Source organism: Rhopalosiphum padi, chromosome 2 (genome assembly GCF_020882245.1).
Source record: "Rhopalosiphum padi isolate XX-2018 chromosome 2, ASM2088224v1, whole genome shotgun sequence".
Taxonomy (NCBI): Eukaryota; Metazoa; Arthropoda; class Insecta; order Hemiptera; family Aphididae; genus Rhopalosiphum; species Rhopalosiphum padi.
In genome coordinates, this window is record NC_083598.1 from 59,936,601 (window position 1) to 59,962,436 (window position 25,836).

At 23.7% G+C, this 25,836-nt stretch overlaps 1 protein-coding gene across 2 annotated transcripts in view; it reads right to left on the bottom strand.

Moving 5' to 3' along the window:
• Positions 1-25,836, bottom strand: part of LOC132922069 (uncharacterized) — a 111,275-nt gene that overhangs the window by 70,438 nt on the left and 15,001 nt on the right. For both annotated transcript variants that reach the window (XM_060985391.1, XM_060985390.1), the window contains one exon: positions 10,208-10,302. In XM_060985391.1, the coding sequence (XP_060841374.1) occupies positions 10,208-10,265 (58 nt within the window). In that variant the 5' untranslated portion in view covers positions 10,266-10,302. The remainder of the gene's footprint in view (positions 1-10,207; positions 10,303-25,836) is intronic.

Consider the following 25,836-nt stretch of genomic DNA (forward strand, 5'->3'; position numbering starts at 1 on the left):
TAAGTAGTAACGTTTGTGTCGTATCACTAGCACTTTTTTTTAAATAAAAAGATTTTAAATTTACCCTCACACTTCGATTTTTATTCAAGACGACAACGATACACACTAATCCTTTAATCGTTTTACTTTCACCATCTCATAATCATTGGTTTTGAATCAATTACCATACCACAAATATGAACGTAAAAATAAAAAGAGTAACAAGTACTAATTTGTTGCACAACATTTTGGTGGAAACACTTATATTAAAAAAAAAAAAAAAAAAACCCACACACAAAATTAAATTCATTTATCCATGTTTAGGTTGTCGTTTACCTTCATACAATTGCTACACATACTGCAAATCAAAGACATAGATAAACAAAGACTTCTTTCTTACGAAGTAATGAAAACATTTTGTCACAGTAATAATTTGGTGGTCTCAACGTATGTACTCGTACTTCATCGGTTTGGGTTATATTAATTAATTATTTTGCTAAAATAAAATTTCTACCATACTAACTACGACGTGTTGACTCAATATTGCATAGATATTATTAAAAAATTGTTAATTACAATAATTACCTATTATAATATGTTATATATTGTATTATATGAAACAGTACACACTATATTTTTATGATATCGCTCCGTGTTTAAAATATCGTTTCTCAGTTATATGTATTTATTTTTATTTTGAACTGTTCAAACGCAGACAATAACCACTCGTTCCTAAACGAAATGCTCTATTTATAAAAGCTCTTTATATTATTATAACACATTATGTGTAATGTGCGTTAACGTTCAAACAATATAATATTTCGTATATATATGTACACATTATGGCTGATGGAATTTGCTAGGTAAGTAAAAAGTAAAATAAAAACCAAACAGCTAATCCAAACATTGATTATTTTTATGGAAACTGATTTGAATTCGTATACAATAACATTACGTGTTACACGTCATGGAATGAAAATTGCTGCGATGCTAAAAATAGTATCTCTTTAAAGTAAAATTATTGAAACATTTCTTCTACTCGATACCAATGGATTTGCATAATAGAATAATATATTATATATGAATAAAAACAATACGTTTTACAAGTAAAACCAATATTATATTAATAGTTTTTCAAATAATTAAAAGGTGACTTAAAAAAAAAAAAAAATCAAGAAATAATAAATACAAATGTAAACTGTGGAGATAATATAGGACGATTAATAGTTGTATTATTAATTTTAATGTACCAGAGTAAAAGATTTTTATCATAAAACTTCGTAAATAACACGGATTGGATAAGTATTAAATACGCGTCAAGAATATTAACTAAAACTGATGAAACAATAAACGAATATGGCTATTTTCACAAATAAGAGTTTTCAAACATTTTAATAAGTCATATTATTTTGTGTTCATCTTTAAGTTATATATATATATATATATAATAAAATAAATTGTTGCTGAAACAATGTATACAATCGATAATAAAACTAATTCTTATAACATTAAATAAATCACAAATTCAGTTCAGTATTTATCAAGTGTTAAACTTTAAGCTTGGTAAAAGATTTGTACATATAATATTAAAATATCACTTCTTTTTATTTTATTTTTGAAAATAATAAATAGTAAATTCAATAATCCTTTTATTTTTAGATAAAATATTACTGTACAACTTGAATATTTAGAATATTATCTTGGATATGGTACATACGTTAGTATACTTTCACACGTGAAAACATTTGAAATTGATTTATCTATATTCCAAAATTGTGGTCCAAACATAACATAAATATATATATAAAAAATTGATGAACAAAGCTTTATTAGTTTTTATTTTATTTAGAAACAAATAAAAGTAGAAAAAAATTTAACATTACAACACGTGAGCTATAAATTTATGTGAGTACTTCTTTCATTCGTAATGTTTTATGATATTGTATTCATTTATATATATACACATACATACATGTATTTTTTCATTAAAAACTACAATGTTTATATTTTTTTATTATTCCAAGTCCTTATATTATATTTATTACGAGTTGAAATTGTTATACTTGCATCGTGTATATTTTAACTCAGTTTTGTATACCACATACTCTTAACCAAATGTAATCAAGATTTTATAGATTTCCACAAAAATAGAAAAATGTAAACACAACGCTATATTGTGATGCTATTCCAATGGATTACCAATAAATGTATCTTTATGATTACGAATATTCTATGAAAATCCGATTTAAATAAAAAGAAATGCATTGGAGTTCGTGCACAAATTAAAGTTTGCATATGTGTTGTATGATGATAAAAAATTTCTTTAGAATAATAATCATAAAATATAAGTAAGAATAAATAAAGTGATAGTTATTAATTTGTTATATATTGTAAATTTCAACTTAAACAATCATAGTTAATTTATAAGATTAAAAATACAAAATAGTATCATATTTTATATACTGGTAAAACATACCAGATAAAGATAACAAAAAATTTAAGATACGTATGGTCCTTAATTACGTTAAGTTGGATAGAAATATGTTCTTCATAATATGAAAAATATTAAAACTCTAAATGCTACAATAAATAATACTGTAAATTCTTCTGCAAACTAATCGTTGCTTAAATATTTTAATTATAATTTCAATTATATTATTATGCTTATAACGTCACTAAATAATAGGTACGAAAAATTTAAAAAACTGTTTTTCATTACATAATTATTTAATACAATATTATTTCAACAAGCAAAATTGTATTTATAAATTATATATATTATGTAAACATATAATATTTATAAAACAATAACAATCGATTATATTTTGAAATACACGTTGACAATTTGTATTCCGTTTTCGACTCTTATGACAATTTATAATTTTGTAGTTGTTTAAATATCAAAATATTTGTTTTAAAAGACATACTACTACTTGAAACTTTCTTCTACGACATACAATTACATATACGTCTATACTTACACAAATTTCCTCGGGCACTTACAGATTCTAAAAGTACTTACAGAAGTTATGTAAACACTGTCGGAAAATATAAGAAAACATTGTTGAGCTTTTGTCATTTGAGTGCAATTATATTTAGCACGATTAGTGTTTGTGAAAGATTTATAATTATGATAGGAATTTTAAGTCGATTAGCTTTTTTACTCATTTTCAAGCAGGCAAAATATCTTTGAAGTTGATCGTTTTAATTTTTAACACATACAAAATATATAATATGTATTGTTTAGAATTCTTTAACCAAATGAAAATAATGTATTTTTAATAGATAACGTAAAAAAAAGGCCTAGAATAATAATTGATTAATATGACGACAAATAACTGAATTAATACGACTAAATTGAAATTAAAACTTTTGGTACCAGCTATACCAAATATTGAAAATAAATTTCCTGCTTAACTTTAGTTTCCGTTTGTAAACTGTTAAATATATATATTATTTTAGCTCCAAGTTTTTTTATTTGGTTAAAAACAAATTTTTACTCGTTATTATTATTCACATATTAACCATCAAAATGGTTTTTCTATTTCTCACTGTAATATATTTTTTATATTTGTGATATAAATTACAATAGTTAAATTATAAACATTTTAAGAAACTATAAACATTAATTGAATATTCTGTAATCAAATATAAAAATAGAAAATCTAAACAAAATCTAAATTCAACAATAAACATTAAATAAAAAAAACCCAAAACTCTTAATAGTTGTTTTCATATATTAAAACTACTATTTATTTGTTTAATACATTTTTAAAACTTATAATTGCATTTTTAATACAAAAATGTTAAAATGGTTATTGTAGAAAAATACAATTTTAGATTATATTAAAAAAAATACTCATACAAAAACAAAATATACACTTTTTTAAAGTTTTAAAAGAAAATATTTTGCAGAACTTGGCGAAAGAACTTTTTTTTCTTATACTTCTTATCGAAGATAAAAAGATATTGTATTCTAAACCACGTCAGTTGCTTTTATGGCTGCAAGTAGAAGTATAAAGTATGTATACATATATATGTGATTGTTGGAAAACTCGTGTATACCTATACAATTTGTTAGTTAGTCACTCAGGGAACTATATTTTTCATATTGAAGTGATAACATAACATAATATAAATAACATAAATAATTGTTATTATAAAAAATATAAAAACAGTGCTTAGATAAATAATATTATTTTATGTGTGATTCAATAGTTAAAACTTTAAAGACATTTTGTAGTTAGAAATCGAAAATAATATTATAACTCTTGAATTGATTTTTTAAACAATTTAATCATTTCACTTTTTTAATCATTTGGTAACACAAAGTTATTTTAGTATAATTAATATAATATTTTTGTACTTAATTTGTTAATACAAAAATATTTATATACAATTAGAAAATAATGTTATATATACTTACCTAAAATTCTAGTACCCAAAAATTTTTTCTAAAAAAATATTATAAATTTCAAACAATATGTAAATTTACCAGTTTTTGTCACTAGACATTATAAGCTAACCATATCAATTTGTTTTCATGACATTTGACAGTAATAAATGCTTCATAATAAATAGGTACTTTATGTTAATTAATGCATCGTAAAAATGTTTATTATGAATGTTTCGTGAAAAGTGATTAGGATCAGGATGTTATGACTTGTATTTTTGTACATATACGACATTAAATCTAAATCATTGTGGTAATCATAGTAGTCAAATATTTCTGTACATGAAAAATACAACACACAATGCAATTATTATTTATAAACTACAAGACAAAATGATAAAAATATGTAAAATAATTTAAGAAATCGCATAAATGCGTGTATATATTATATGATATTATATGATTTATTATTAATAGTTCCCAATGCCACGTGGTTTATTAAACGTTTTTACAAATAAACAAGGTAAAATACATACATTTATGTATAAATTCTTTTTTTTTATTATAACATAAATATATTCTACCCTTAAGCATTTATTTACAGGAAATTATCATAAAATTTAATACAATTAATATGAATAATTAAAATTTAAAAAAAAACACATTAGAGCTGTTTCCATACCATTGTAAAGTAGTTTATAATAATTTTTTGGAATTCTTTTGGATCTTTAATTTTAGATTGTAAGCGAAGCGACGAATGCCTTGATTTTAAAATTTAGGATCAATTAATTTTTGATAAAAAAAATTGATATGGTTTCTACTCCTTTTAGAAGTTAAAAATAAATTTTTAAATATTTTTAAAAATAACTGGGTACATCATTTTTAACAAAATCTATTGTTTTTTTTGTATTTACAAAATATTTATATCAGCATTTTAAATACATGATAGAGTTTAAAAAAATAATTTTTAGAGATATTTATTATAGGCATGAGAAAATTTCGACCTTTTTAAAAAAAAATTCAAGAATTATTCATAAAAAAAATTTATTCGGTCAAAAGCCTTTAAAATATAATTTAATGGTCTTCATATGTTTTTTATGTGCCAATTATATAATTCAAAATAAATGGTCACAATATTTTTTTATGAGTGATTGATATATTTAGAATCAAGATGATTTTTTTTTTTATAATCACGAACACTTGCAAATCATTTTGTAGAAATTCATTAAAATATTGTTTTTTATATCTTAGATTTGAAAATGTAATATAAGATTTATCATATCATATCTTTTATACTCATAAAAAAAAAATATTGGAAAGTGACATTTTTTTTTTATAAGCGTTTAAATTGCAAATGTTTACTACATGTAATATCAATATTGATCCGTAAAATAACAATTTCTTATTAGTCGATTTTTGATATTTTGACTTAATTAAAAAATAAATGTATTGAATATTTTCTTCGTATAAAAATAATAATAATAATAATTTTCTAAACAATTTAATTGTTTGAGATATATTTTTAAAATTTATAAACTTTGGAAAATTTTCTTTTTTTAGATTTTTTTTTTTTTGAAAAGAATTAGCTGGAAAAAATGCTTGTACGTTTAATACATGATTTATCATAAATAACACATACTGCAACAAAAAAATACAGCGGTTTTTTTTATAAACATTTTAAGTTCATATTATTTGGATGTAATTATATATTTAAATAAAAAATAACGATTTTAGTTATTTTGTTGTTATTTAAAACTATTATTCATGAGTACTTAATACTTTTAACACATATTATTATATTTTATACACACAATAACACTTTCAAATGCTATTTTTTTTTTTTTTGCAAAATTAATTAAAGCTATTTTATTACTAATAAATAATATTTATATAAATTACTTTAATAGCTGTGTAAATACGTATTATTAAATATACTTGGTAATAAAATCTGACAGCCTGTCTTTTATTTGAATCATTTTTCATACGCAATTATATTTTATCATTGAATTTAAACTCAACATATACATTATAGTGGCTTACTTCTCATTGATAAGGTTCATTCGAAATTTACTGTAGCAACATAGAGGATACCTACTTTCCCCTTTTTTTAAATTGTCTATGACTTTTTTATGAATATGCCTCAATGGTTCCAACCAATTCAATACGACTAGCAGAACTTGATGCAAATAACCATGTAAAATAACTGGCCTGCTCGGAAAATATCATACTTCCTCCAATGCCGAATATCACAGGAAAGATGACTGTAGGTCTGTAGCCGAGATTAAAGGTTTGTTTCAACTAAGCCAAGTCCGAGAAAATACAAAGTGACAACCAATGGCCAATAATATTATTGACCACACTTCAAAAACCGTCACACTTCCTAATAATACAGTGATGACATGTATAATTAAGGCCCAGACATCATCTACCTTGATGATTCAAACGAAGTCATAATATACGGCTGTCCGCGATACGAAAGATTACCCTTTGATGCCGAATTTTACTGTGAGGAAATCTGAGGTGATGCCTGTAACTGACAATTGTAAATGCCGATTACTATAATACAGAAAAACGGAATTTATAAAGCGGATATTTGTTACACATAGTCCAAGTTTATTATGTTGTGCATCTATAACCTATCCTAGGTACAACCACGCATATAATCGATAACAATATAGTAGGGAAATATAACAGTTTCATATTATTTTTTTAAGTAATTTAATTGGTTTTTATTTGTTATATTATTTATAAATTCCAAAACGCTATATTAAAATCAATTGATGGTAAGTGAACATTTTAAAAGTTTATATTGCATTGTCAAGCTTTTTGACCAAGAAACGAAAAATGATTTCAATATACATATAACATCAAATAAAATACGAACAGTAAAATTCTCACTATAAATAATATATTTAATAAAATAGGCTGATAGATAACCTTAGCTCAGAATTGTTTTTCATATGCAATAGTTTAATATTGAATTCATTTTTAACAAATACATAACATGAAATTATTTTTCAATAACTAGATCCACTCGACAACTACTCAACCGGCATAAGCCACTAAACCTTAACTCCAAAAAGTATTATTTTCAAGAAACAAAAAAAAAAAAATTGTTAACACTAAATTAGGCCGTAGTGTAATAAGATTAATAATAAATAATAATAATAATAATAATTTTTTCTAAACATTAAAAAGATGTTACTTTATTTTATTATTCAGAAAGAAACTATCAACCCAAAAATAGTTTCTTTTATACAACTTTTTAACGGTTTTAATATACTAACTTAAAATACGTAAAACAATAAGTACACTTTTATAGTAACTGCTGTATATGTTTTCTAATATTATTGGAATATCATATTGATGTAATATGTTTTAGAATGTTTAATAGTGAAATAAGTTATAATAACTTATGTATTTTAATATTAGATGAACTCAGATGTATTTAATATTTGTACACATAGGAATGGCTAGCAAGGGGCTTTAAAAAGGATAACAATTTAACACTTTAAACATTAACAATTTAATAACACGACAATAATAAACATAATTGTTTTGTCAATTATTTTATAAATATAAAATATAATTATAATAATAATTATTAAAATGTTCAGAACAAAGTGTAAAATAAATATTAATTTTATTTCGGGATAATATTTAATATTAAATCAAATACATGGATTTAGTTGAAAATTCTGTAAAAATAATAATTACCAAAAAAAAATTGTTACTCAAGATATCATAATACTGCTTCTATTTTATTATTTAAAAATATTACTTATTTATATAAGTTTCATTATAATAAAAACCATAATGTTTAAAACGGAAATTGATAGAGAACTAAAATATCTATCAATAGGCATGAAAACTCGATTTCGACAAAAATTAAATTATGGCATAATGGCCCATGGCAGTACAGCAGAGCGGATTAACTGCTTTCCAACTTTTTTTTTAAGATATACGTATCATAGATTAAGTATACAAGTGTAATTTAATTTATGTACGTAGGTATAATATTTATTCGTAAACGTTGTTGTTATGATTATTTTGAATATCGAGCAAATAATTTACTTTCATGGTCAAACATGTTAATAGAAACTTATTTTTAAAAATTGTATAAAGAATAGTACGAATACTACAATATCGTAACACAACCATGTAATATATAACCGCCACGTTTGATGTGTTCATTTATTTTATGTCAACACAGTCAAACATATTACGGTCTGGTATTGAGTTCGATGCATATAATGTTATAAAGTTATAGACATATATATATATAATATTATACACACGTTATATTAGACATATAATCATATTGATAATAACGTACGTATCGAACAGATATAATGTCATCTATATAGTGTCAGTCTGTCTCCTATACTGGTATAAAAATAATGTTTGCGTCAACTGCAATCTTTGAAAACAAATCGAAGTGCTCGTACATAGTTTTATTACGTTTTATGTTTTGACGACGTCTCGTTAAAGTCAGACTGATATAAATACTAAATATGACACGTTTAAAACGTGTTTTTGAAGTTCTAAAATCTAACGACAACCGAACGATAGACTGTAAGCATATATAGGTGTTCATTGTTTATGATACGAAAACAATAAGGAGCAAATAATATTCTATACAATATATAATATTAACTGTGACGCATTTTAATATATAATGTATTCCGTGGTTCTGAAAAGGCCGAGTATGAAAACACTGTGTGGAATAATGTTATTACGACGATAGATCCTACGGACGCCTGGTGCGCCGGAAACGCGCCTTAATCACCATAATTTGTTAATAAAGGATACCTGGTAGCTGTATATTATAGTAAACTTATAGTGGGGTATGCTAGGGGTGGAAGACATGTTGGAGGAAACGCGGGTCACCGACGTCAACGCCTCCCCCGGCACATAGCGTCGTCACCCGGCACTGAGTCAAGGTAGGTACGTATCTCTATATATACCTATTTACGCTTATTTCTAAATACGCATAGGAGGAACCTTCTGTTGCAATATTGTCGTGACCAAATGCTCTAATTAAAACGTTCAATGTCCTCTAATTTCAATCGTATTAGCAAAGGTAAACCATATTAATAGTAGTAGTGAAAATCATACTTGCTAAGTATTTAAATGCGCTGTTTATAATTCTAAATTTAAAGATACGAAATAAAAACAATAGAAAAAAACTTATGTATACTGTCCTGGTAAATCTTATAAGAATTTGTTTGTTTACGTTGTTTTTAATAAATTTTAAAAAAAAAACTACCTTTGAAGAAATAAAATTAAAAATCATATTATTTTTATTTTTGAATAGTTCACGACAAAAAATTTAAATTTTATTTTTTATCTTACATTTTTATATATTACCTATCTATTTTAAATAAAATGTTATTTGATTATAATTTATAATATTAAAAAATAGAAATTTAATTTTAATCATAATATACTTATATTATACTAATAATAATCTTATTTCAATTTCATGATTACTAGTTTAGTTTTAATTACACTAAAAGTATTAAAATTCAATAATCGTCGAAAATTTTCAGATTTTCTATATGATTTCAAAATCATACCATAACTAAAAACACCAATAACATTTTAATTTTTTTATTTCTTAATATTATTGTTAGTATTCGTGTATTGTTAGTTTCTTTTTCATTAAATTCTTTCTAAAATTCCAGTGAAAGATCCTTTTAACAATAGCTACTCATGAAAACATTGGCCTAACGTTTTAAATCATTTTTCAACACAAATAACTTCGTCAACCATACTCTCATGAATAAAATAATATTGTGTATTTTTATTAGATATAATATGCATAAGTTTTACCTGCAATCAGAACCAAACACAGCATGAAACACCACTTTGTCAGCAATGAATCCATCATAGTCTAGCTATATTCTCCTTCTCTTCCTGTTTCGCTTCTGAAATGCATACACAAATTGAAATCAAATTAATTAACTGCATCTTTGCTTATGAATTATAAGTAGTACTTTAGCATGCCTTTTTTGACCTTTCTATGCAGTCACCCAGGGCTTATTTAAACTCCCCCACGTATAGTTGGCAATGTTTAATACGTTGGTCTATGTGTGTGTGAACGTGTATACTCAAGCGTTTCCCAAAGTATTCCAGTATCTGTACAGTGTACAGTATATAAAGTGAAATTACCTGCATAATAATATTATTTGTTTATCATCCTTATCAAAATTTCCAATAAACGTTAATCATACTAAATATAGTTTTTAAAACATTTATAATTAAAACTTAATTATTTATACACAACAAAATTATTTACTTTAAAAACTGTAGTAGGCATATTACACATTAGGCTAATTATACTTTATTATAATATTAATATTTCAAAGTTCCAATAACTAAAATATCGTGCCATTATGACTATTATGATAATTCATTCATTTATCGACCAGGTTGAAATATATTTATTATAAGCAGTTAATTTTTTTTCTAAATTCGTTGATATATTAATAAAATAAATTTAATGCATTTTTAATATAAAAGTTCATTTGAATTAAACACTATAGAAATCATAATTTAAATAATTTATATAATTTATACAGTATTTTTCACTATGTCTCGTCATGAATCTTGTTCTCTATGGCTTATATATATTTACTTTATGGTGTATATAATATTACGGGTTCAACATAAATTAAAAGTATAAAATACATTATATACCTTCATTTCAAATCATTAAGACAATCATTTTACAAATTTCAAATTTAAACTCGTTGAAAAAAGTATAATTTATTTTAATAACCTTGCAATACAAGAACAATATTATAATATCAAAATATTAATTTTCAAAATTATTTATTAATTATAAAATTGTATGTTTGAAGGAAAATAAATTTTTTATTATACGTGGTCGCTAAATGTAAAATCCGTTGTCCATTATTAGTACGTATAATGATTATTAAATTTAAATAAAAAAACGAATCTTCATTCGTATAAAATTAAGTCAAATCTTATGATGATTCGTGAAATGCATGAACAAAACTGACTTTGATCAACACAAAAACATCACATCGAAATGTGCATCAATAACGTTGAATCTTTTGGGAATAAAAGTGTAGGAACAACGTATCTTAAAAAAAAGTTCGATACTCACTACGTACAATCCAGTAATCTAGTATTAAAAATAAGCAACAAAACTATATTTTTATACTTTGAAATTATTCATATTATTTATATTTTACAAAAAATGTAAAAATGTAAATTTCTTTTCAAAATACTTTTTTATGATTGTGGTATAATACATTTTCTTTATATCCATAGATTTGAGTGACCCTTCACAATAAAAATAAATTAATTTTTAATTATAATTTTGCGTTTCAATTTTTTTAAACAGTTACTGCCTATTAAAGTGTATTATAGTTTAATTGAAAATTTTACCATATTTTTACTCATAGACTATCATAGTAGATAACAAAAAATGTGTAATTTATTTGTATTAAATATTTTGAATACATAAAATAATTATATATTACATACGAATATGGATGTATAATGTTTATGTCGATAAATATATTTTTTATTGAGTGGATTGTCTCTTTATTATGTTCAAATCAAATGAATAATTTGTTATTGGTATATTCGACTAAAATAAAATTAAAATATTTAATTATTTTGTTAAATTAAAAACAACCATATTACAAACATTTTTAAAAATTGTATAAATAAAAATTTACCTTATAGCGTTAAAATTACACACCAGTGCGTCACTAAATAAACTCATTTAGTAGTTATAGATAAAAAATTATGTAAATCATTTTATTGACTGACAACCGTCAGTGTTATCACTGTAATTAATGGTAAGTCATTTTTACACACATATTATTATGCGTATAAATCCTACTTAATTTAAATATGCATCTCAAGAGATTGACCAAATTTCGTTTTTAGGTATAGAAGTGACATTTAATGCTATAACATACGAAATATCAAATCCTTCCGGACGGTGAATACCCAATTATCATTAATTCCGGTAATCATCAGGAATTATTTTAATATACAACACGTCACGTATTCCATTATTTTGAACCCGTTTCACGCATTTTATACATCGTAGATACACCTATTCAACAGCTTTTATTATTACACATATACACTAAAATCGATACAAAAATAAAGGCTACAGGTGAGGTTACAAATGTTTATATTATATATTTATATGTTATATCACAGCGATGTAAATGCCCAACAATTATTTTATACACTATTTCAGGACTATTCGTTAGTATAAAATTATAAAATATTGTTGATAAACTGATAATATTAAATTCCATGGAGTTGTCCATGAATATTATAATAAAACCATATAAATGTATATTATAATTTATACCTCTTATATTTTTTTGTATGTTTCGACAACGCTATATAATAATATGTATTATAACTTAGACTTTTTTACTATAGTATTGTTCTAAACTTTAAAATTTTTCTTACAAGTCGTATATTATCTATATATTATTAAGCACGTTATTTTTATGGAATAATAATGATGTATAGTTGTGTTTATGATTTTTATTTTGTTACCAGTAAGAATGGGAGGAGAGTTGTAGTATTTAAATACCATGACAATTCGTAGTCCTGTTAAAATTTAGTTTTTTTTATTTAGTTTTTAAATCAGTAGTATTGTTTTTTTTTTTTTTATATAAAATATAACAACATAGTGATTAAGTTATACGATCATAAATTAAAGACAAGATTTGAATATTAATAAATAAAATTATAGGGAAATTCAAGTATATCATCAACGCTAATTTATCTTTTCTATTCGCAATTTAAAAAAAAATAACGACAGATTTACAGTCTACGTGAAGTTTTTGTTTAAGTATGGCATAAATATGGTATGAAAATCCGATGCAATCTAAAAAAAAAATATATATTTTTTTATAAGATCTTTGTACAGTCCAATACTACTACAAATAAGTTTAGAAAAATATATTTGTTTTGTCGTCGTTATCATTTTTATAATTATATTTATTAATTTTTCCAAAAACAATAAAAAAATAGTTAAATAATACACAGGATGATATATACCAACCAAGGGTGCTCAATACTAATTTTTATGTTTTTCCTTTATTAATGCATTTATTCAAAAATCTTTATTTAGAATTTATAAATATATTTAATAATTTAAACTAATTTAGGTGCTTTTTATATTTATATGTATACTAATTAACTATATATTAATATTTTCAAAAAAGTCATCTACTAAACAATTTACAGTTCAAAAGTGTAATTCTAATAAAAAAAAAATTGTTCTTGTTAAATGTTAAATGATACAAACAATTCAAATATTTAATAATATTGTCTTTACTTAAAATATATATATATATATATATTACAATTTTAAAAATCATAATTTAATTTATATTAAAGAAAAATAAGGGCAAATATGTTTGGTTTATCATATCTATATAGAGTGTACCATGATTATCTGAACATTTTACATTGAAATTATATTATAACATTTTAGGCCATGGTACATTCTATAGTCTATAGATATATATTTTTTTTAGTTTATCGAATAAATAATAATTAATTAGTATATTTCAAAAATGTCAAGTTAATTATAAACTTTCAAATATTTAGTTTATTATTAGTTAAATAAAGTAAAAATATAAGTTATATAAAGTTATAAGTATAATAAATTATTTAAGTTAATAAGTTACTGAGTGTGTACGCAATATTTTCCTAAAGAAACTGGGTTCAATTAAAAACTAAGGACAATCATACAAACCGCACGCACAACCCCATCATCATACTTATCTGTTTGTAGATTTAGGTACAAGCACAAAATAAAGACGATAAAGAGTACCTCTGAAGATCTGAATGTGAAAATACACTCACTCATCGTAGGATATGTTAATCACTAAAATAATAGAGTGAAAATTATTTTAAGTTTTATAAATGCGATTTAAATATAATCAAAACTTACATTCACTTATACTGTCATAATGTCTTATATGACTTAAACTATTATAATAATTTAACTTATTGTATAAAATAAAAATTACTTTATAAAAGAACATACTATTGTTATACCTACGATTCTTATTTTCACTTCCATACACATTATAATCATGATATCATTTAAGAATTATTGTTATAAATATATTTTTCTTGAAAATGTGTTTGATTTAATGGTCAATAATACGTTTCATGAAATAATAGTTTTTAAAATGATTTTCTTAAATATAGCTGTGTATTTGAATGAATACAGTAGATATATTAAAAAAATATATATGTATATGACTGTTAATTATTTAATTTTTTTTTTTTCATACAAAATATTTCTTTTAAATATTACTTATTTTTATTTAAAATTATTTTATTTTAATATATTAAAGAAATTACAAAATAATATTTAACTATATACTATATACATTTTCAATGCAGAATATTTTTCTGAGAATAGTTGTATAGTATTATAATAATCTAATTTTTAAAAAGATTTTATTTTGCTATTTCATCAAATTCAATAAGAATAATATTTCTTAAAACATTCATATACTTCTTGAGATAATCAATGTTTATCGTTAAAATAATGGTTCTGTTATATTATGAAGCTAAAAAAAAATTAGAATATCGTGTATCAGAAACAATTTATTAAGCAGATGCCATAATTACTTGTGTTAGGATTGATCTAGTCTCCCAACATTCCAACATACAACTTTTAGCATTCATCAGATCCAATTATACTGCATTTCATAAGATTTTAAATAAATTATAAATATTTTAAGATTGTAATGTTTTACATGCGTATTATAAATACGCATCATGTTTAGAAATTAAAACTTTGTAGAATCAACAATGTTCTGTGAAGTACGTTGGTAAGACAGAAACTAAAACGTGAGTGATATTTGTTTACTCGACTTCTAACTGTGATTATTACGAGTTAGTCTTATCAAAATATATTATTTATTTTTCACTTGACTGCCATCACAAATAAAAAAATATTCTATAACTTATTATTATTTGTTTTTTCCCGTTGTTATCAAATTCATTACATTAATTAGGAAATGGATTTTCGTACTTTCTCCACTTTTAACTAAAATTATATTTCCCAACGGTCCAATAAAGGATTGTTTGACTTTAGCCAGACGCCTATAGTCGCTCCTATACATAGTTGTATTCTGAATTTGATTTTGATTTTGTTAATTTATTATTCTGTTCAATAGTGCTATTCACCACAGTTTCCACGTTAAGACCAGCCGCCCAATAAGTGTCAACTTCAATAAACCAAATGTTTGTTTTAAAAATATTTTTAATGGAACATTAAATAATATTCGTTTGGAAATTTGTTCCGATAAGTCTGATCTTATGTTGTACATATGACATAAACAAAACACTACTAAAATAATAAGAATGTAATTCCACAAATTATTCTAAAGTCAGCAATTTACATGATATTATATAATATTCTCAACCATGCTTATGTTTATTAAATGTCAACATGATCAGTGATTATAATTTATACTTCTTCAACATCCAGCAGGCTGTTTTTTATAGTTCTTTAAGCTTAAAATTAAATACATATTATTTAAAAATAATCAATGAATAGTTTTACTATATAAAGATCAAAATGCATGTGAATATATTTTAGTTTTAAAATCTATTTTATGTTCAAAATACTAATGACGATTATCTATTTAGTGCAAGTAAGTACTCTTGAGTAATATATTAAATTTATCATTAAAATGAATGCAATTTTTACATACTCAAATAATGATAATTATGAACAATTTAAAAAGTTTTTTTTTAATTCTATGCACCCATTAACGACCTATATATTGTTATTATTATTATTAAAGTGTTTGATGTTTATTCAATATTTATCACGCGATTTTAGGATAGGTATTGTAATTTCAACAATCAATGATGATAACTACTTACTACGTTTGTATAATAGGATTAAACGATTCGATAGGTAATAATAAACTTTTTGGTGGTCTTTTAATGTTATTAAACTTTATCAAGATCAGTAGAAGTACAACAAATTATCTAATAAAATACTCTTAAACAGTATTTTAACTATGTCAATAATTGTTAAAACTAAGTTGTTAACACAGGTTAATTTCTAATAAGGTATTCCAAACCAAACATACATTGTTTGTGCACTTTTCTTACCTTATTTAATTTGTGATGCAAGAAGAATACATAATATTATCTAACACAATTAAATTGATAATTTAAGATTTTCTTGAACACTTAACTATATATTACCCTACTCTTAATTATTTTTGTAAATATAAAATGCATATTTGTTATTTACTCATAACATAAAAATTTTTTATTTAATTTATAAATAATAAAAATTGGGTAAAATATTAATATTATATTATTACATAACATTAATGCCAAATCAAATCAAATCAATAACTTAATAACAAAAAAATTATTTTACTAATTGTATTTGCTAATTAGTATTTATTAGTCATGTCATTGGATTTACAGTAAAATGTTTTATTTTATTTTTAGCATTTTATTAGAATTAAAATTGATTGGTTTGGTCATATTTAGTGATCTGTATTTGTTTTTAAATATAATTTTATTGTATGAAATTCAGTTTCATATAACCAAATAGTATTTAAAAATAAGCCTTTTGAAGTCTTATTAGGACCATAAATTAAATTTATATTTTAAAAGTGTAATAATAATTAATCATTAGTTACCACTTAATTAAAACTTAAGCTGTTTTTCTCTGACGTATAATCAATTACAATTCTGTAATCTTCATTTAATTTTTATCTAAATATTACAAGTAAATAGCATTTAATTATTTAAAAATAATATTTAAATTATTAGACCATTCTTATGTTTACGTTTTATATAATATACAGAAGGTACTTTATTTATCCAACAAAGTCAAGAAAGAAATTCGTAACATGAAATATCTTAAAAGCTTTAGATTTAATTTAAAGCAAGTAGTAATTAAATATTAAATAAAACTATGATATTCTTGTGGAAGCAAAAATGAAAATATGAAGAACACTTCAAGTTTTCGCTAGTTAAAACATATAATAATGAATAGAATAAACACAGTATTAATTCGATTTTTATTTTTTTTTTATAAAAGAATTATCTAGTCATTATTAAATCTGATCACTTTTTATGCATCGGAAAAAAATTCTATAACTAGCCGAATGGTTTGTAATCCAATAATGTATGAAGCATTCACTATTTAAAATTAATTCCTACCTCTTTTTATATAGATATTATATATATATATATATATTTCGTATACTTATTTCCGTTTCACTGATTGGCTGTCAAATGGAATCTGTTTGAAACGTGAGTATTTTTTGAACTAACTATCAAAACGTATTCTGTACTACAGTGGAAGAACGTTACAGCCATTTAATAAAAATTGATTCAATATTTACATTCACGTAGTCAAATTTTGTGTGTTATTGGATATGGTTGCACAGTGTACACATATAACGACGACATGTTAAAAAAATCATATAAATTATTTTCTCTCATAATTATAAAACATAAATAAACAAGTATGTTTATTAACACAAAAATGAATTGATATAAAAAATACCGTCTCATATGACCAGTCGGGAATCTTAACCTCTTGTGATGATTGTAATTCGCAGTTCTCATGAATTGTAGAATCAGAAGTACAGCCATTTAAATACGATCAATTGATTTTCAATGGGGACTGTAAAAGAGGCGCATTGTATTGTAAGTACTATAAGATGCATTCTAGAAAAAATATCAGTACAAGGGATGTAACAAAACAAAAAAAACAGTATAAACATTTATTTTTTTTATCCCAGACTCTGTGTTTATGGTGTATTTCAAACCTTATAAAAAGACAGAACCAATTTGTCGTCACATTCCACCCACTCTGTAAAATAATGTTTTGACAGTTTACATACACGGCAATTCTATAATAAAAATGGATCTTTAATACCTTTTTCGAAACTCAAATTCGCAACAATCACTCTTTAAGTCCCATTCGATTAAATGTATATAAATCTACATTGAATACATTAATTAACTTTACTAACACCACCATTTTACACAACCAAAGAAAATTTCGTTTTCTTTACTTATTAGCTGATTTTATTCTACAACTTCTACCAATCATATATTTTTGAAAACTCAGAATAAACCTAATATTCTCTTTTATTCATTGAACTTTTTGAATGTTTCGTTAGTAAAACACGCTGTAGTAACTTGTAACAAATAAAGACCTTTTTTTAAGTATACATAAATAAATATATATAAATTAATAATTATTACATAATACAAAATTTAACGAAATATGTTCACACAAATTTAAATGTTCTTTAGATATTAATGAAAATATATGTGTACAGTATACGTGACATAAATATATTCTCATAATATTACGACATAATTATTACATCATTTAAATAATAAGTGTATTAAATATTATGGTTTATACATCAGCTGTCAATAAGCTCATTAGGGATCATTTAATATATTATTTTAAAGCATTATAAACTATAAATACTTATGGAAATTCAATACTATATTATTTTTCATAAAAAATTATGTACTTGTATTATATATCATACAATGTATAATATGTGTAAATAATAATACATATATTATTATTATTATTATTTTATGTATAATATATATTATTATAATTTAAATATTACTTTTTATATAAAATCCTTTGACTCTAAATGTCAAAAATTGGATAAAAAAAACGATAATTAATGGTCAACACTTAACTATATAAAAAAAGTCAAAATATACATTTAAAATAAAAAACCACGTATTAATATACCGAATAAAAAATAAAAAATGTATCGAAATCCCTGCTATAGATTTAATTTGAAATACCATGTGTAAACAAATGTATTAATATTTTAATTACTTTTACAACAATTTTATTGGTCATAAAATATGCTTAATTTTATGTTATTTAGTATGTACTTAAAAAATATACGTAATAAAACACCGATAGGTAATCTGATTTTAATATTTTATAGATATAAATTAAAAAAAATGATCACACAGATAAATAAAATTTAATGTTGGTTATTTTATTAGTAATTATTTTGTATTATAATTTATATATTAGTTAAAAATGTAGACACTTATCTTAATGTAAACTGAAACGCTTACAAGATAACTATATTTCTCCTTTATTTATTTATTACTCATTGCATACACAATTATGAAAATAAATTTCATATTGTTATGTTCTCACGTATTTTATAAGCTAACATAATAATAATATGTTAATTTTTATTTTGACAAAAGTACCTAGATAAAATACGTATTTAATAGTGTATAATCTTTGATTAACTATTAAATAATAAATTTACCAACTAAATGGTTTAGAACGTTATGATTAACTACATTATTTTTTAATACTTTAAATTTCATTAAAAGCATAATTTTATTGACTTATGATACACAAATTGAAGAAAAACCTAGCAAAACGAGTAATTTCATTGTGCGAATAAACAAAAGAAGGCGAAATAACTTTAAACATTTTGTTTTATCACCCTCAACACATAAATAAAATAGTAAATAAAATAATTTAATAAAGACTGGTAATATTGTATTAATCAAACCATTTAATTTCCCATATAAAATCAAATTATACATAAATATTGTGTAAATATATATTTTAAAAAAGTACTGCCGTAGCCAAAATATATCTCAAATAAAATCATATGATATATTATACGAAAAAAAATTATTTTAAAATCTTGGTTCATTAAAACAGTATATAAGAAGAATGGTATAAAATTAATGTGTCTTTAGGGTGTGCTTGGATAACTGAAATGATGAATCATAAGACTTTTAATGAATGCTCAAATATTATATTCACTGGAAACATTGTTGGTACCTGAATATATTTAATGTGAAAACGTATATTGTTTCTGGTATAAACCTAACTAATATATCTTTATTATATTAAATTGTGGGTATTAAATGTAATACAATGCATTGTGCAATTAACACATTTTTTACTTATTATAAAAACACCAGAATCTCGACAATAACAAAAAAACCATTTTCATACTAAATTTTTCTTTTATAGTATGCCTACGGGCTACGAATAAAAAAAAATCGTTTACGATCCATACACATTCTAAATTGCAGTTATTACATCATAAACAAATGTTAATAAGTACATAAAAACATGTTTCATATAAAGCATTTTGTCGTTTGATTTTGTGACATCACGTGGGTTTGGAAAATGTTATTGTTACAGTGCATTATTATGTTATTATTTTTAATATTATAATTGGATTAATTTTCTGTCCATTTAACGAAACATTGTTCGTATTATCAGATTTGTTTTTCCGCTTGATTATACGATGAAATCAAGTTATAACAGTAACGTTTGGAGCGTAAATGTTGATACGACCATATTATAGAGTGACCTCAAGGTAAGACCATAATATACTCGCCACATATTTCTGGCGGTGTTCCTGCATACGACACGGTTTCAGTGTTGTGTGATAACGACCATTCGACGCATCGACGTGGAAAACGCCATTAGCAGACGTTAACCCTTAAATCGGAAATATCACCAAACACGATTTTCGCGGAAAAAAAAAATAGAGAAAGAAAATAAAGCGCAATAAGCACATGTAACACATAATATAATAATATACGACCTCGAATATACACGACACGTTGCTTAAATGGAAAATACGAAATACCAATAGCTTTTTTTTTCTTCCCCGTAGTACCCGTGTATAATGACGTAAGGCAATTATTTCGAACGAAATACGGCAATACTATATAGTCTCAAAGATCCGATGACAAATTTTGAGCCCGGACCATTCACACCAAAATTGACATAACCCCATAATAATATTATTATATCCGTATTAGACCTCTATATACCTGCTATTGATACGTCAAAATCATAATTTTTTTTTCTTTTCCTTATGAGCCACGTAGTACATATCATTCCAAAATTCGAGCATCATCAATATTGTTGTGTATATACTGTACACGCATACGACATACAGTCATATTATTATCGTATATAATAGAAATAAACGAGAAATCAATGCGGTCCATAGATTGACGCTTTGTCACGCTCCGGCCTCCGGCGGTATCATTACGTTTTCTGCAACCACCATTTTTCTCCGCGACCATTCTGCGTGGGTACCACCGTAAACTGTTCCGTTTTCATCCGAATCAATAATAGCGTGAAGATTAATAGCGTCGGTGAGAATTATTACAGTACTTGGATATATTTTTCATTTTCATGCCAACACACACACACACTAACACACAAATGTTGCAAACATCCCGGACGTCATTGCTAATGTATATAACTCGTTGTTCGCTGTGGTTACCTAACCGACAATAATAAGTGTGTAGTCTCGTTGTTCTTTAATTTAGTAGTTATTATTAACTTGAAGTGTAACGTTCAAACAAGTGAACAGTTGGACACATTGCCTCGCGTCTAGAACTGTTGCAAAATAATTACATGTGATGTTCAACAATCAATAATGCATCATCGTTTAACGATTGCTTTCGGGGCTATGCATTAATCAATTATAGTATCTACCACACGCTCTATATATATATATATATTTAACTTGAATCATATGACTCGAAAAATCTTTGTATAAAAATATACAACATGTATTTTATATAGTACTATACAAATAAGTAATAGATTTTAAAATAAAATACATTTTTAAAGTATATTTTAAAAACGTTTAATATTTTTTAATATATTTATATTGTATTACCAATTTTAGTAAAAAAAAAAACAAAATTAATCGTATAAATTGATAATATTAGCAAATAACTTAGTTGATTTTATTAGTTCATTGTTAGTAAAATAATAATAATCAAATAATAAATATTATGAAACACTATTTATTTAAGTCGTGCGAATAAATAATAATATCTTAGGTTTACAGTAAGTATAAAATACCTGTATTACCTACCTATATAATTATAATACATTATATATATATATGTGTGTGTGTGTGTGTGTGTGTGTGTATGTGTGTGTGTGTATACTAATTACAATTATTACAATGTTTTGTGTTTTTAATCGGATAGTAAAATATTCACATTATCGATCAAAAGCAGGTGAAAGGCCAATGACTTGGGGATTTTATTGATTTTAAGTAAACTTGGTAGAGATACAAATAATTAATTACACTCCAGTATAAAATAATTAATGGATAATAAATAATGTCAAATTATCGATGACTTCAAAAATGTACATCATGGGGAAAGAAACATTGCGATCATTATTGTTATTTTTTTATTTTATTGGCAAAGTTATTTGGTAAATTATATTTATTTTTATCTTGACTGTTTGAATGAATAATTTATTGTGTTAGAGTTAAATTATAATTCTCAGTTCTGAATAAAAGTGAACGTGAAATAAACAACGATCTCACTGTGGAATTTCTGAGGTAAAAAATGTATAAATAGCTTATAAAATGTAATTAATGTTATGGATTTACTACTTTGTGAAGTTCCTTCATCATAATTAATAAATCTAAGAATATTATTTTATAATATTACGTTTTTATCTTAAAATATAATTAATTCCCGAAAAAAACTAAACTAAATTTTAATTTGCCTACTAACTTATATTTCATGAAATAAAATCATGACATTTATTTGGTTTGAATATAATTTAATATATTCTTAGAATTTGTAAGAATAGTTTTAAAATTAATATTAATATTAATAGATAAAATCAGTAAATTTTCTAAGAATTGTAGAAAAAAAATCAAAAATTAAAATACAATTAAATTATATATTAAATACTAATTACTTTATACTAATATAAAATTAAAGATTTATATAAATAAACATAATTGTATAAATAGATATATCGTAATGTACATAATATTATTATTACTACGTATTAATTTTTGTTTTGAACTATCTATTGGAATTTTGTGCTTATTTACAAAGAAACAAAAATTAATGTTTTCCTTGATTTATGAAATATTTCTCTAAATTAGTTCCTTTATTAAAAATATAAGCAAATGGTTATGCGATTTACAATCGAAATGAGGTAATTCTGAGTATATTTTACGTATAATAATATTTAAATATTGTATATTGAATGAGTATAATAGAATCAATTAGAGTGTCACTACCAAAAATGTTTGTTCTGTTGCCAAGTTAACAAAATCTTTATTAACACATAAAAGGAAAAAAATATAGGAAAGAGTGAAAGCAAATTAGATTTCACTCTCAGCTCTAGCCGGCAAAACATTGGTTGCTTGCCAAAATCCATCTGAATCAATTGACCCAGTGTACTTCGTCAGTCTTCAAAATCGTATTTATGAAATGTTTTCTAGTTATCCTGTTAGAATCACCGACAGTGCATGAAATATTTTTTTCAGTTTTTTTTTTTTCATTTTGCTATAGATCGTAACATAGCTTAAGTCACAGTGTCTTACATCTACAGCGTAAACTCAACAGTCAACAATATGTCTTTCTCAAAATGAGAAACAGCCCTTATATTATATTGTTAATTAGGCTCAAAATAACAATACTACGAAATGTCATAATTTACCATACCATTAACTGTTGTTAGAAACTGACCTGTCATTATGTTCTGTAATATAATGTCAATTAATTCATACAACTATAGTGGTGGTGATTTTTAGATAATTTGTGTAGATACCTAAGAGTAACATTTTTTTTTACATATACTCAACGCAAATACACCTATAAGGCATAAAGTTTGGGTCGGCTGCGGTTGTCCAAAAAATGATATTATATCTGATACTACAATTACCATTAATTTAGCAATGAGACCAATGTGAATAAAAAAGTTATTATAATGATGCCCGCGTTGCCACTCGTTCGCACTTCGCTGCGCAGCGCTCGGACAAAATATACGAAAATATCCCTTGACTTATTGCTATGCAACACCGCCAACCCACCTCAAGTTGGTCACTAGGTAACAACTGGGTATATAGGCCATATGTTAAACTACAACATATATCTTTATATTAACAAAAACGAATAAAGAATAGAGAATAATTTTATAATGGTTAATATTAGTAGAGAATTGGATGGTTTTCAAAAAAATATTTTCTATTTATTACGATCTTTAAAAAAATATATTTTTATAAAATAGATTTGTGTTCTATTTTTTTTCATAGGTATAACATATATTCATTATTATTATTAATTCGGTCAACACAACAATGCATCAATACAATTTTCTTTGAAATTGTAATGCATTTCATATACATATAATACATGATATAAGTTATATTTCGGATATGAAATTATCCAATTCGTGAAATAAGCACTTTTGTGTGTTATGACTGTTACATGAATTTGACTATTACTTATAGATTTTAAGTCAAAAATAATATAGCTACTATAGTTGTATAGCCATGTGAACAAATAAGATTAAACTATAACTAACATGGAATAGTTAAGAAAAATTAGTAAATTTTTATACATTTTGTAGATTAAATTAATACAGTTTTATCGATAAATCGCAGTAAAATTATTCAGTACTAAAAAGGACTTAATTTTTATTAATTCCTTAAGTTTTAAAAACAATTGTTTTTCTTTTATAAATTAAAAAATCAAAAAGTTTCATACAGCGTCATTACAATCTATAAATCAAAAATTAAACAATCTTACTTTACTTAAATTCACACTTTGATGTTCCCGAAAAAATATTATGTCAAAGCATAGCAAAATAATTTTAAAAAAAAATTAACAGCACTCGTTTTAGAAAAATCTTAAAGCTTTTTCGGTAAATCAAACTTTATTCTAACTGTTATTTAAATACACGGATGTGCCATTGTTATCAAATTTAAACTTTAAAATAATCCAACAGCGAGACTTGGCATTTATTTTTAATATACAACAAATGGTTTTTATTATAAGTAATTATTAATTTATGTCATTTTATGTCATGAAGATTAACACGGCAATACAGTTTTAATAACTTGAACTTATTATTAATATTTTTTGATGGCCTTATAATTTGTACTCTTCTGTATTAATTTTACACAATTTAAATACGGTTTAAACGATTATTGATTTTTTTTTGTCAAATACAATTTTAATACTAATAACTATACTATTATTATAAGTAACTATTAGAATAAACATTGGAATTAAAATATGGGCTATTACATAGGTGTGGTGTAAATAGTATACAAAGTTAATAATTTAACCCTTTCAACCCAAATTTATATTTTTTTGAATAGAAAATTTGAAATTTTTTTTCTTTTTTTCTTAAAAAATACTACTTGAATAAGAAATATGTCGATTCTCGTCCTTTCCTGACAGGATTCTTTAAATGTATATTACAATATGCTTCGAGAATACTGATTACTCATCCGGATATGCATATTATATAGTAATGTGTACTGGAAATGAACTTATTTTATAAATTCATCACTGAAATATAAATATAATATTGGAACGTTATTTTTTATGTTGTATAATTA